The following is a 14,729-nucleotide window of genomic DNA, read 5'->3' as shown; positions in this document are numbered from 1 at the left end:
TTTATTCAGATTAAGGACAACATATTCCTCCCAGTTTGCAATGCTAAATTCATCCTGTCTGGGCTGCATCCTCCCACCGCAGGGACTATAAAAAGACAATCTCCAGATTGGAATGTCAGGAATACAGATGTCACTGCACTTGACAAGTTAGTTGTAACGTGTTGTCATGGAGCCCTGTGAGGGGACACAGATAGGGATCAAGGAGAAGGAGCCTGGGAGGAAATCTGTGAATCTCACAGCTCAGAGAAAAAGTTAAAACCTGAGGCTAAAACTAAAACGATGGGTGCCGGTTTAGGTGAGGTCTCCTGCCTACCCGGAGGGTCTTGGGGGACTGACAGATCATTAATGTCATGGAATCTTAGCATCCATGGAATCTTAGCATCTTAAAGATGGCTGAGGTCAATCTTTGCAGTGTACAGATGAGGAAACAGAAGCCCAGAGGGTTGAAGTGACCGGACCAGGACGAGAACCCAGCTCTTCTGATTCCCAGTCCTGTGCTCTTTACCCAAGAAATTTTTGAGCAAACTGGATGGCTCCGTGGCTGCAGCGGCTGTATCTGTTTAGAGATCACAGCCTTTTACCTCCTAGGACTTTAGTATGTTAGAGCTGAAGAGACTGAGGTTGTTGAATCCACCTCCCTCATTAAAAAAAAAAATTTGGGGGGCGCCTGGGTGGCTCAGTTGGTTAAGCGGCCGACTTCGGCTCAGGTCATGATTTCGCGGTCTGTGAGTTCGAGCCCCGCGTCGGGCTCTGTGCTGACAGCTCAGAGCCTGGAGCCTATTTCAGATTCTGTGTCTCCCTCTCTCTGACCCTCCCCCGTTCATGCTCTGTCTCTCTCTGTCTCAAAAATAAATAAACGTTTAAAAAAAATTTTTTTCAAATAAAAAAAAATAAAAATTTTTTTCAAATAAAAAAAAATAAAAAAAAACTTTTTTAAACATTTATTCATTTTTGAGAGACAGAGAGAGAGAGAGACAGAGCATGAGTGGGGGAGGGCAGGGAGAGAGAGGGAGACACAGCACATGAAGCAGGCTCAGGCTCCAAGCTGTTAGAGCACAGAGCCCGATGCGGGGCTTGAACTCACGAGCCGTGAGATCATGACTTGAGCCGAAGTCGGACGCTTAACCGACTGAGCCACCCAGGCGCTCCCATCTCCTTCCTTTTACAGAGAAGAAAAGGGAGGCAGAGAGGAAAAGTGCTAGAACTGGGTTGACATTACAGTAATTGCACAGAGATGAAGTAGGAATATAGTTCACTTGACTTTGAGAGGTTCTGTTCCTGAAGAGCAGAGTAAACCCTGGGGTGGATCTTGGACGTGGGACGGTCTTGAAGATCTCCTTGTAAAACGGATCTCCTGGTTTCAGGTTGGGGCAAGATTCTGTAAGAACTGGGGATTTCAAGTTCATGAATATGCTAGCCAGGAAGATCCTTCTTCTTCTTGCCCCTTGTAAGTAGGGGGTTGCTCTTGGGATGTTTTTAGTCCAGGATCCTAGTGCAGTGATCTGTAGACAACAGCTACCAGGGCAAATATGTTCCACCTCCTGTTTTTGTAAAAAGTTTGTGTTGGAACAGAGCCATGCCGGTTCACTTCTATATTGACTGTGGCCGCTTTCGCGCTACAATGGCAGGGTGAAGAGTTGTGACAACACGGCTTGCAAAACCTAAAATATTTGCTATCTGGCCCTTTACAGACAAAGTCTGTCTTTCCTGTCCTAGAGTTACATTATTAGGTGTTCGTGAAGCAGGGACGTTGATGTGTATGCGCGATGTGGCAGAAATGTTAGAGCCGCAGACATCCTAGATAGTCCACCACTATGAATGGTGAAAACAGAGCTAGCCCTCACTGTGTGGGGAAGTGGGAAAAGTCCATTATTCCCTGAAGTTTAAGGAAAGTTCTGAGCCAACAATGTGATCGTTCAGCAGTTTCACTTGATGCATTTTATAGTTCTCTTCTTTTTTTAAAAAATTTTTTTAATGTTTATTTATTATCGAGAGACAGAGACCAAGCATGAGCATGGGAGGGGCAGAGAGAGGGGGAGACACAGAATCCGAAGCAGGCTCCAGGCTTTGAGCTGTTAGCACAAAGCCCAACGCGGGGCTCGAACTCACAAACTGCCAAACTGCAAGATCATGACCTGAGCCGAAGTCGGACGATTTACCGACTGAGCCACCCAGGCTCCCCTTATAGTTCTCTTCTGTGCTGTTCCCAGGAGATTCGAATTCACTGAGATCATGAGAAAAGGAAGGTTCTAGATTGTTTAATCGGTAGTATCTGAGTTATTCTTCTTTAAAATGGGCACTAACTAGTCCATTCTCCTCAGAAAGAGGAAAAGGTTTAACAATTAGATTATAATCCAAAACCAACTGATTGCATGACCAAAATGAATGACATTTCCAGTAAGCCCAGATCTGGTAGAACAGGACAAGGACACTGTTTTATGCAGTGGTGGGGAGGCCCTTCCTTTCCTCTATGGGTGGGACTCAGCAAAATTCTCTGCTCCTCCAAGGACTGTTGGGGGTAGGGAGGAGAAGTAGAGGGGAACCTGAGACGCATATTTGTGCTGCCCACATCCTATCTTGGCTTACCTTTTGCTCAACAGCCAGGCCTTACACCTTGTAAATGTTGATTTTGATAATATTTTGAAGTTCTAACCAAAGGACTGTAGAAAACAAATGGATCCAGTTACATTAGAAATAGATTCGCTAGATGTGTTTTTTTTAAGTAAAATGATATTCAATCCATTTCGAAGTTCTATAAATAAATAGTTCGTTTTTTTTTTTTTTTTTTTCTTTCCTTTCCAGACTGCGATTCTGGTCTTATTCACAAGTGCTTATGCAAAATGCTACTTAGGGCCCTTTAGGGAATGAGCAAACTGTGGCCATCCCCTCCTTAGAATTTTGTAGGAAGAGTACAAGTGGAAGCCCATAGACCATAGTGCAGCCCAATCCCCCTTTCCTTCCCACACCTCTACACAACTGCCCTAGCCACCCGTGGCTGCACACTCCTGGAATCCTCTTTAGGGAGGCAAAGAAGTCTTTGTAGGCCCTGGAGATGGACGTGGTGCCAACTGGGAAGGATATTCCAGGTTCCTGGATGAGTATCCAGAAAGGGAAAGAATGGATACGAGGTATGCAGTCCCCTTGATCCTGTGGACTGTGCTCTGTGGTGAGGGGCACGGCTGTAGGAGGCTGGAACGCGGTTCCTCTGAAGCATGGGGCTGTCCCGGCTCTGAAGGCCCGTCTTGGGACTCAGGCAACAGTAGGGAAGATCTCGTGAACTATGACTTCTCTTTTTTGCCCCTTTTGGCTCAACATGCCTGGGATCGTCATGGCTTTCACCCAATTATACATGGAGAAAAACACTGGAACAAGGATGATGATGCACTAGGAGGAAACCAGCGGCAAAAGAGCCCAAGTTCTGGGAAGCCTGCCTTAGGTGGGGCAGTAACAACTGTTTTCCCATTCCACCAACAGAGAATGCGGGAAGCCTTCCTCCTGATAAGCAAGTGGGCTTTTGGGTGGAGCCAGTTCCCGCTGAGCTCGGAACACAAATCCCACTAGTTCATGTCTATAACCAACCCTGGACAGGATTGAGGCCTTCGGGAGGGAGATTCCCCAGAGCCTCGATCTCAGCCCTTCACAGAGTTCCCACCCTAATATGTAGAAAGCTCCGTCACGTCTGGTTTTGTCCCTGCAGATAACAACACCATCTCGGAACTCAGCTCCCTGCACGAGGAGGACAGTAATTTCCGCCAGGCGTACCACCAGATGAGAAGCAAGCAGTTCCCTGTGTCGGGGGATTTGGAGAGCAATCCTGACTACTGGTCAGGTGTCATGGGAGGCAGCAGTGGGGCAAGCCGGGGACCCTCAGCCATGGAGTATAACAAAGAGGATCGGGAGAGCTTCAGGCACAGGTGAAGGTGGCTGCAGCAGGCAGCTTTGGTGCCCGGTGCTGGTGGCCGGAGCTCGGAGGCTGTTACTTTCTGATAGGATCTCTGTCTCCCCTTCTAGGCTGTCCTGCCACATCTCTCTGGGCTACTGAACATCCCCTTCTCACATTAATTTTTTTATTAACTTTTTAAAAATCTTTATTCATTTTTGAAAGAAAGAGAGACAGAGCGTGAGCAGGGGAGGGGCAGAGAGAGAGGGAGACACAGAATCCGAAACGGGCTCCAGGCTCTGAGCTGTCAGCGCCAAGCCGGACGCGGGTCTGGAACTCACAAACCGCGAGATCGTGAAGCTGAAGCTGAAGTCGGTCGCTTAAGTGACTGAACCACTCAGGCGCGCCCCACCCCCTCACATTTATTAAGCAAGGGAACACTTAAGACACCATGTGTAGAAGTAATCATTCAAGGCCCTTTGAAATGGGCACCGTACCGAACCTTAATGCACCTTATTAACTACGTTTCCTGATTAACCTTATTAACATTTCCCTGCCCTTCTCATATTTTATCCTATAACCTCTAAAAATTCCCACCCATCACCGCCCTCATTTGATCATTGTTACGTGAAAGGTAAGATGCCAGACACGTTATATATGCCGTTGTATTTGATTCTCATAACTCTAAAAGGCAGGTACTATTAATGTCCCCATTTTAAGTTGGGGCGGGAGGGGGGCTGAAATTTGCAGATGTTGAGGAGCTTGATAGAGTCACCTGGCCAACGAATATGGGAGGCCAAGACGTGCACCCTGTTTTGTTTGGCCGCTTCCCACTGAATAGGACCAACACCATTCCCCTGTCCTTTATCTTGAAGGACACTAGACGTTGTCTTTCTCTCAGACTGACCAACTGCAGGTAACTTGCAGAGGTAAATTGACCCTGGGCTCTGAGGCAGGAAATGGCCTCTTTGTATATCACCAAATATTACAGGGCATTCTTGGGCTACGACTGTGTGCATCCCAAGCCACCCCAACCCACGCTGGCTTTGAGGGTGTGAGGAGACATGTGGCTGTCAACCAGAAGTCACATAATGATCGGAAGGCCCCACTGTGTGTTTCAACACCATATATATATCACCAAGTATTTTTACCTACAACTCCGTCTTGATCCTTGGCACGAATTCAGGAGCTAGCCACGGCCGCCCTCGCTCTACTTTGAGAGTCCGGGGTGTCAGAGGTGTCCAAGGCCGCTCAGCCGGCCAGAGCACATGGCGCTCTCGCGTCCCACTCAGACCCCTCCCCCCCCTCCCCCCGCCCGGCCCCCGGGGCCCCCGGCGGACGCGCAGACCCCGGTTTAGGGCGCCAGGGCCGGCTGACCGTCGTCTCCTCTGCCCTCTGCCCTCAGCCAGCAGCGCTCCAAGTCCGAGATGCTGTCCCGGAAGAACTTCGCCGCCGGGGTGCCGGCCGTCTCCATGGACGAGCTGGCCGCCTTCGCCGACTCGTACGGCGCGCGCTCCCGCCGGGCCGACGGCGACAGCCACGAGGCGCGGGGCGGCGGCCGCTTCGAGCGCTCGGAGACGCACGCCCTCGGGGGCTTCTACCAGGACGACTCGCCCGAGGAGTACTACGGCCCGCGGAGCCGCAGCCGGGAGCCCCTGGGCGACGCGGGCCGCGCCTGGGCCCCCGGCACCCCGCGCCGGCGGCCCGACGACGCGCCCCTGCCGCGCCTGGTGAGCCGGACGCCGGGCACCGCGCCCAAGTACGAGCACGCGCCCCGCGCCGGCGGCCTGGAGCGCCAGGCGCGGCCCGAGGGCGCCAGCCGCGGCGGCAGCCTCGAGACGCCGTCCCGGCTGAGCGCGCAGCTCGGCCGTCGCAGCGCCTCCTACTACGCCTGGTCGCCGCCCGGCACCTACAAGGCGGCCTCGCCGCAGGGCGACGACGACGACTCGGCCGACGACGACGACGACGACGCGCTGCCGCCCTACAGCGAGCGCGAGCTGAGCCGAGGCCCGTCCTACCGCGGCCGCGACCTGCCCTACCACGGCAACTCGGAGAAGAAGCGGAAGAAGGAGCCCACCAAGAAAACTGTGAGGCCGAGCCTGGCGCTCCTCGGGCGGGGAGCCGTCGGTGGGGGCGGGGGAGGGGAGGGCAGGGCAGGGCAGGGCAGGGGGGAGGCTCGGGGAGGAGGGCCAGGTGCCGGAAGCCCGGCCGCCGGCTTTGGGAACGCGGATGCCAGGCCGGGTTTTGCCCACCTCTCTCTGCCCCGGACCAGGTGAAGGCAGTAAGCAGGGGGCCCTGGAGAGTTGCCAAACGCAGAAATTGCGGGGGTGCAGATGTAGCGTCTCAGATCCTTAAGAGCAGCTTTAAGAAGCGTGTGGCGTCAGGGATTCGAGAATCGTTACCACCACAGACGTTTGGGGGGGGGGGGGCTTCTGAGATCTGTGTGCAGAATGTGCGATGCATGCGTGTAGATGCGTTTCCCCCCCCCCCCCCATCTCCCACCCCTTGCGGGGAGGGTTGCATAAACTTCCGGATGCGTTCACAGCCCAGAGAAGGTTAGTAGCTACTGCCGTGTTTGAAGGACAGCTCACTTTCCTCCTTGACATTTTGTTGAATGTAAACTATAAATTGTGCTCTGTGTATGTGAAGGAAGGCTTTCGGTCCCTGCCCGGTTAATTGTCCCTTTTGTAATTGGCCTTACATAGAGTGTATTGTTTTCTCTCTAAATGCCAAGGGCAGCCCGGTCCGCCCCTCCGCCCCCAGATGTGAGCTCTGGAGGTCAGAGTATCGCCAGGGGACAGTCCCAAATGCCCACTCTTGGTTGTCAGAATGCCTCTGCCCCCTGTGCTCTGAAGACCACTCTGCCGGCCCAAGGGCTTACCCTCCCTCCTCAGTTACCCTGCTTCTTCCACCATTTTGTTTTTCATAACTCAAGGTGGACCTTTCCTTTAGTGTGCAGTATGGGGAGAGAATATGAATGGGAAAAAGTTCTGGCATGACTCGTAGCCCCTCCAAAACAATTAAGCATCTTTTGTTGTTCTTTAAAGAGTAAAATGAGATGACCTGTGAGGTACCGTGAGCAGGGAATGAACTTTAAGGTTATGTCAGGTTTACGGTGCGCCGTCCACACTAGCGGTTATGGAGCTGTAAACGTAGTTAGCCCTAAAGGGCTGGGAAGTCATTGTGTGGCCACGGAACTAAGTTCCGTCGGATGCGTGTTGGCTTCAGCACCAACTGAGGCTTATGAACTATAGCCATAAGCCTAATGAAATGCCCTAAGAGTCAGGGTGCGCCGGGCTCTGAACAGTTGGGTTGTAGCCTCTGCCCAGGGGACCATCCGCTGTGTTGGGTTGGGGTTCTTTAACCATCGTGTGGCTTAACATTGGGCTCTTTCTGCTCTTTTCCAGAGTGACTTCCCAACCAGGATGTCCCTTGTGGTCTGATGTTTGTTTTCAAGCCGTCTCTCTGGGTGACTAGAAATCAGAAGCGGACTATGGAGACAAGACACAAATCCAAGAGCCAGCAGGCCCGGGACCTTCTCTGGGCACCACCTTGGAAGATTTGACCTTTGCTTTGGCAAGGGATGGGGGGGGCGGCCTTTAAGGGGGGGGGGGCTGATTCCAAACTTCAGCGTACATCTAACTGGTGTGAGAAACAAGATGACTACGTTGTGAGAACATTCCACGCACGGAGTGTCTCATCCACTGAGTTCATCCTGCCTGATGTTTTTCCTTAGCCAAACCGGGATTCCTTTTCCAATTCTTAAAGGGAGTTAGCTCTGGACCACCGATCCCTGGAAAATGCCTCCGCCTACGGTATGTTCTTCTATACTTCCTGTGCTGTGCTTAGAGACAGAAGAACTTATTACTACCATTAGAAGAAGGCCTGATACTGACAACAGAAGATAGCTTTAGGCAAAGTATACCTTTTACCCCCGTCTCCCAGTCACTAGTCAGTGACTATTGTCACGCTAAAATCAGAGGGCCTTTGGTGAGCTCAGTGACAGTGACCTGCTGGACGATCACAGAAATGACTTCAACTTGCCGTTCCGAATGACATGCCTTGAGTGGCTGCAACAAAACAAAAGAGTATACGTTTTTGAAGAGCTGTGCAAGTGGTATTTCTTTCTCCACTCTGAGAACATAAACTGCTTTTTCTCCTTCTGCTGTGCACAGTGACATCTGAGTCTCGGACATTAAGGGCTCTCCTCACCCTCCTTCTCCGGGACTTTTCACATGGCGGTGCCACCCACAGAGCCCCACCTCCCTCTGCACCCTGATTAACTTGTCATCAGGTGCCTTTTGATAAACGCTTAAAATACACACATGAAAGGGAAGGGGAAGAAAAAGGACAAAGCAGTAAGTAGAGAAGAATGAAAAAGAATTTAAGAGGAAAAGAATATACGATCTCATTATGTTTTGAATGTGGGCCATTTCCCCCACAGATTCCACTTGATCTTCTCTGGTTTTGTACTTCATTTCCCGTGAGTTGTTTCTGCCATCCCAGCCCTGCCCTTCCAGGACACCGGAGATGGTGGAGTGTGCAACTCTTCGCCTCATCAGATTGCTGCTCTAGATGCTTTGGGAAACAAGTGATCTGGCTCTCTCAGGAAGCAACGCTTCCTATTCCCACCCTTGCCTAAATGACAGATTTTGCCTAAATCCCAAAGCTAGATATCTCTGGATGTTGTAATTTGTGTAGATTGCAAAAAAACAAAAAAAAACCCGGCCATAAATTCTTCCCTTCTCATCAAGAGGTGCGGCCTGTTTCTCTACCCCTTACATCTGGGATTGGCCATGTGATTTGATTTGGCTGGTGGCCCAAAACAAATGTAACACAAGCAGAGACTTGGAAAAATTTTTGTGCATGGGGCCTGTTTTCTCCTGCTACTCTTGGAAACCCTGCAGTTGCCACTAGGTGCACAAGCCTGGGCTGTCCTGCTGCATGATGAGAAAAAAAGGCCCGGTCCCCCTGCCACCCTGACAGCCCATCAAGTCTCAGCTGATCGCAAACACCGGCGTGAGCCAGCTTCGACCAACAGAAGAACTGCCTCGCTGAGCCCAGCCCAAGTTGCTGATTCCTGCTCAAGGCTGAGAAGTTGGTGCACCTGTTACGTGTTCCCTTCTCTTCGAGGAAAAGCTATTTCTTCTTGTCTGGATGTTCTTCATCCCTGACTCCATCTCACCTAGGTGTCTCACAGTCTCCACTTTCTTTGGCAAACGTTTGTCAAAGCTTTTCACCCCGCACCCCACACCATTGTGGTGGGACACACGGTTGGGTCAAATCCCCGGAGGACAATGATGCCTGGCCTCCCAGCAGTGGTAAATCTTTTTATCTTTGAATCCCCGGGCAACCTACGAAGGTTTCTTCTTCAGCAACTCCTTGGTCTTCTCCAGAGCCACCTGATTGGAGCTGGGCCCTATTCTCAGAGTACCATTCCACTGGTATCCATTTACTTCGTGACGTGTCCAAAACAGTCCTGCGTGTGCAGTGAAATAAAGAAGTGGCTGGTGGTGAGGGTCAGAGGATGAGTTGATATCACTGCTTGGAGGAGAACTGGCCCACCAAGCGACTTTGCAGTGGCTTCGGCCTGTCTGAGAGGAACCAGGGACGGTTCAGCCCAGCGCTGGCACTTCCAAGGGTGGGGGACACAAGCCATAACCCTGGTGCTGAGTTTTAGACTTGCTGGTGTGTCCCTGGCCTCTAAGAGCCTAGGTCTAGTCTGTTTGTTTTGGCCCCAGTTCAGACGGAGAAGATGATTACACATCATCATTTCTTAGTCACCAGCTTTGGATTTCAACTTGCTCAGGCAATTCTAGAGAATATTGGGTAGCTGTAGTAGCTATTATCTCTTTATACTGAGCACTGTGTCAGGCTTCTCTCCACCAAAGAGCCCCATAGCACCAGCTGCAGAGACCAAACATATTGCTTTTGTTAGCCGAGGGCATGTATGATTTTGGTGAAGGTTAGGGGAGTCGTGGAAAAGAATTATTAAAATTGGAAACCTGCAGTTCCAAAGACGACAAAACTACAGACAGACAACACAATAAAAAACACAAAGATGACAGGCTACTGAAATAACCTGGGGAGATAGGACCAGGTTGTCCCCTGTAGGGCTGCATAAACCACTGAAATTTCCAGGCCTTCGGCCAGGAGAGAACACCTGTTTCTGGGTATGGGGACGCAGACTGGGTTGACTGCACAAGTGAAAGTAAAGCTGGCCATCCTCGGCACCCCGGCTTTTCTCAGTGGGTCCTTTTGTTTCTTCCCTGAATAGTGTTTCCCACGTAGGACGGACTTAACGCGTATTAGCTTCCTTCCTAGGTTCCATTGGGTACAAAATAAGTCTTGTGGAAGACATGGTCTCTGTCCACTGGGACCCTGCAATTGAACAGGCGAAATAAGACATGCCCAAGAAAGAATTAGGAGATTTTATGCATATAATGTGAAATATTGCTATGGATAAATTATAACAAACCCAGAGAATTAAAGTTTTTAAATTTAAATGGGTATATTTTGATATTTAAATGTTGTGTGTGTGTGTGTGTGTGTGTGTGTCCATCCTTTGTATTTAAAGATATGCTCAGTGTCCTGAAAAGCCAGTGTTAAAAAAGTCTGACTGCAAGAGGTGAATTCGGATGGGGGAGGGGGGAGTACAAGGCCCAGGGCCCAGTGGGTTGATGGAGGAGCTGCTGTGTTTGCCTGTGAGTCACAGCTGAGTCAGGGATGTGTTAGATAAGGGGGCGTGGATGCAGGTGGCAGGAGGTATCCCCCAGGACTGCTTCTTTAGGTCCTGCGTAGACTCACCAGGAAGCCCGGGACACTTTGGTGGCCCCGGTGGTACATGTCAGCTGTCCTGCCCAGGCGTGCTCCCGGGGGAGCTCTGCGTCTACTTATCCAGGGGCTCCATTCCGCAGCCGTGAGTGTTGCCACCGTCACCCGCACGGAGCAAGTCTGGCGGAGATAATGGGCCTCTCCTCTCCCTTCCCGAGACCGTCCCTCTGCCCCTGGCACAGGACTGTGCAGAGTGGGGGCGGGAAGAGGCAGCCACTGGAGCCCGAGGCGCTCCGTGCTGAAAACAGCCACGTCGGTAAATAGTTCTAAATAGTCTGAAAGACTTCACGTAGGCAATCTGATTAGACGTCAGGCAGCCTTTTCGGGAGGCTGAAGTCACAGACACTGCTGTAATCCAGCCCCCCCTTTTCTTTGTGGCCGGAGAAACGAACCGTCACTGCCATTAGTGAAATCACAAATCTGATTTAGCCTTTAGACTCCAAGCCGTTGCTGCTGGGTCAGTGTTTCCCCAAATTGCCTAACCATACAAATTACTTGATTGCTGTTAAACATGTAGTGTTGGGCCCTGTCTTGGAGATTTATTGGGTGGGTCTGCAGCGAGGACTTGTTCTTTTAACGTACGTTTCAGAAGAGTCCTGTGATCAGATGCGTTTGGAAAATGCACTAGATCGTAACTAAGGTGCACCCCAGTCTCGAGGCCTCCTTGGGCTTTGAAATTTTTGTTTAAACATCTTGGGGGGGGGTGTCCCTTCTACTCCCTTGGGGCTGGCAGTGGTGAAGCACCCAGCAATCTGGCTGCCACGGTGGTAACTGACTCGCCAGGGTCCAGGGGTAGGAGAACTGTCTGAGGCAGAGAGAAAGGAAAGCTAGGAGCACTCCCAAGAACCTGTTCTAGATGTTTCTAATCCTGAAAAAGTGATCTGTTGTGACAATCCCAGATCTGACAAGAATTACAGGTAATTTTCTCATTCCCTTGATGTCATTCCGAGCAAAACTTAGATCGTGAATAGAAAGGAAACAGACCATTGGGAAACGGCAAATCATTTTATGAAGCAAATTGCCAGCCTGGCTGTGGTCAACACCCACTGCCACCTTAAGGCCCAAAGTGGGATGGATGGGCAAGAATAACAAAATCTACATTATATACCCTTCCAACGTCAGATTTAGATGATGCTAGAATCTTGCAAGAGTTGAAACTGATTTATAGGATGTAGAGATCCAAATTCACCAAAATAGGGCCTCAGGTACTTAAAGTCCTAGAGAAAAAAAGTGCCTAGTTTTGTGTGTGTGTGTGTGTGTGTGTGTGTGTGTGTGTGTTTTCCTGCCAGGATCCTACCTCCTAGTCACCTGGGAAGCTGATCCACAGAGCTTGAAGTGAGGGGCTTTTGCCACCAGAGTGGAACAGAGATAATGCTGAGCTGCTTTAAGCGGCAGCCTGAGTTTTGGCATTGCCTGAGGGAGATAAGAAGGTTAATAGTAATAGTATTTGTGTTATTTTTGTGGCGTATTACTGTTTACAGAGCACTTTCACATGCATTCTATCCTTTGATCCTTACGACACCCTCCTGCCTTGGAGGGAGGGAGGGTGGATGTCGTGACCTCATCAAACAGAATGTAAAGCCGAGGTTGAGAAAAACTAAGTGATTTGCCTATAGTCCAAAGGCTTTTAAAGTCATAGAGCCAGGCCCTCTGTCTTGGATTCTTCCCGGGCAATTCCTACAACACCTGCAGGACGGGGATCCGGCTGGTTTGCACCCGGTGCAGAGTCCCGGACCCCGTGCCCACCCACACGCCGCCGGTGGGGCAAGGCTGCGAAGCCGGCCCCTGGGGCTGCCCCTCACTGCCCCGCGTCGCCCCTCAAATGTGGCTCTGCATGGAGCCAGCCTCCCTCCACGATGGTTTCTTTTTCATCAGCCGTGCTGTCGGGGGTGGGGGGTGGGGGGAAAGGACGTGACAAAAAAGGCACTTGAGATTTCAGAACCCTTCCTGAAGAGGAATTTCTGAGCCAAACTAGAAATTGATCTAGACTCAGAATTCTGGGGCCTGGGGGCAACCTGCTTAGGCGCGAAGTATCTGGCACCGTCACTGTATCTCGGGGATTTTAGGTGGCACTAAGAGGGACTAGAGGTAGGAGACGATGCAGCTGTTTAGTTAGAAGTTTTGTCAGGGTTTCTCGCTGGGGCTGGACACGCGCCCATGTGGTCCGGCCCCTCTCTTCTGGGAAAGCGAAAAGAGGCACGAATAACTTCGCTCTTACCTTGGCTGTAAAGGCAAAGCCACTTTATTAACAAAGGCATTAGACAGTACCCGGCGAGAGTTTCCCTTGTGGGACCGCGCAAGAGGAATCGAAGGAACGACAGGGCCGAGGGGTCCGAAATCTGTTTCATGGGAGTCACGTGCCCGGCTATTTTGTGCCTTGTCTGTGGCATCAAAACTAAACTGTTGTTGTATCGCTGTTGCCCGTGATTTTTTTTTTTTCGGTGTCAAACATACAAAGTGACTTTGGTTGTAATGTTTTAATCTAAATAAAGTGTTTCACCTACATTTGTTATCAAGAACTCGTAATTAATACCTATGTCTGATCGTGATCTGACGTTAAAAGACCTCAGCAGGAAAGAAAAGATCACATAGGACTGCCTCGGGTTGTTGTAAGGACTGTAACAGAGGGGTTAAGGCCGCGGGACCGCAGGGGAGTCAAGTCCTAGCAGCAGAAGGATGTTTTCACAGACTTTCATAAGCCATGGGCTCCATAGCTTCTGTTGTCACTCTCCCTGCTCCCCACAGGCCTACATTCAGGAGGAGATAAGGGGTAGGAAAGACGGCTGGACAATGTGATGGTACCTGGCTCCTTTTCAAAGAGGGCACGAAATGGCACTTGGGGAAGGGAGGGGAAAAAAAGCTATTTGTGGGAGAAGGTTTTAAGTTCTAAAGAGATCTGAAAAATTCCAGAGATCTGAAAAATATTTTTTTTATTAAAAAACAAAATTTTTTCTTAATGTGTGTTTATTTTTGAGAGGGACAGAGCACAAGAGTGGGAGGTTGCAGAGAAAGGGAGACACAGACTCCGAAGCAGGCTCCAGGCTCCAAGCCGTCAGCACAGAGCCTGATGCGGGGCTCGAACTCACGAACCGGGAGACCATGAGCCGAGCCAAAGTCAGATGCTCAACCAACTGAGCCACCCAGGTGCCCCTAGAACTGAAAAATAATTAAGAGAAGGCCACTGAAAACTTTTGTTGGCGGAAGAAGGGATCAGTACCTCAGGGGTGTAGTAGTCCTCTTATTGGCTAGGCCTTCTCAAGGGAGTCTCAGATTCTAGGGTCCTGGTTGAATGGAAAACCTGTCATTTCTTGAAGCATCTGGACTCAAATTCTCTCAGTAGTCAACTTAAAAACGTTCCCATGTCGGGGCACCTGGGTGGCTCAGTCCATTGAGCATCCAACTTCGGCTCAGGTCATGATCTCACAGTTCGCGGGTTCAAACCCCACATTGGGCTCTGTGCTGACATGTCAGAGCCTGGAGCCTGCTTTGGATTCTGTGTCCCCCTCTCCCTCTGCCCCTCCCCCACTCATGTTCTGTCTCTCTCTGTCTCTCAAAAGTGAATACAGATTAAAAAAAAAAAAAAAAAGTTCCCAGGTAGATTTAACTTAAAGATAGACCCCAAAACAATTTAACTCTGATTATCTCCTCTGGACTTACTGCTGTTTTGTCCATTGTTTTATTTATCTTGATAGGCCAGCTTTATAAAATATTGTGTTTAGAAAAATAAAATATTGGTTTATAAAATGTTTATTTAGAATTATCCACATTTTTTTCTACACCTTTTCTTTCTGCATTTCAGACCTTCTTTAGAAATCTTTTCCCTTCTTTCTTTTTTTAAATTAATTAATTTATTTTGAGAGAGAGGGAGAGAGAGAGAGAGAGAGGGAGAAAGAGAATCCCAGACAGGCTCCGTGCTGTCAGTGTGGGGCCCATGATGCGGGGCTCTATCTCAGGAACCTGGAGATCATGACCTGAGCTGAATCAGTTACTTAACAGACTGAGCCACTCAGGCGCC

At 50.1% G+C, this 14,729-nt stretch overlaps 1 protein-coding gene across 6 annotated transcripts in view; it reads left to right on the top strand.

The window, feature by feature from the left end:
* ILDR2 (immunoglobulin like domain containing receptor 2) overlaps positions 1–13,217 on the top strand; it is a 63,572-nt gene extending 50,355 nt beyond the window's left edge. For all 6 annotated transcript variants that reach the window (XM_058702411.1, XM_058702409.1, XM_058702410.1 and 3 more), the window contains 3 exons: positions 3,698–3,914; positions 5,286–5,967; positions 7,288–13,217. In XM_058702411.1, the coding sequence (XP_058558394.1) occupies positions 3,698–3,914; positions 5,286–5,967; positions 7,288–7,323 (935 nt within the window). In that variant the 3' untranslated portion in view covers positions 7,324–13,217. The remainder of the gene's footprint in view (positions 1–3,697; positions 3,915–5,285; positions 5,968–7,287) is intronic.
* Positions 13,218–14,729: the final 1,512 nt, after the last annotated feature.

Source organism: Neofelis nebulosa, chromosome 15 (genome assembly GCF_028018385.1).
Source record: "Neofelis nebulosa isolate mNeoNeb1 chromosome 15, mNeoNeb1.pri, whole genome shotgun sequence".
In the NCBI taxonomy this organism is placed as follows: Eukaryota; Metazoa; Chordata; class Mammalia; order Carnivora; family Felidae; genus Neofelis; species Neofelis nebulosa.
The sequence above is the reverse complement of the archived record's forward strand: the minus strand, read 5'-3'. Positions and strand labels throughout refer to the sequence as shown.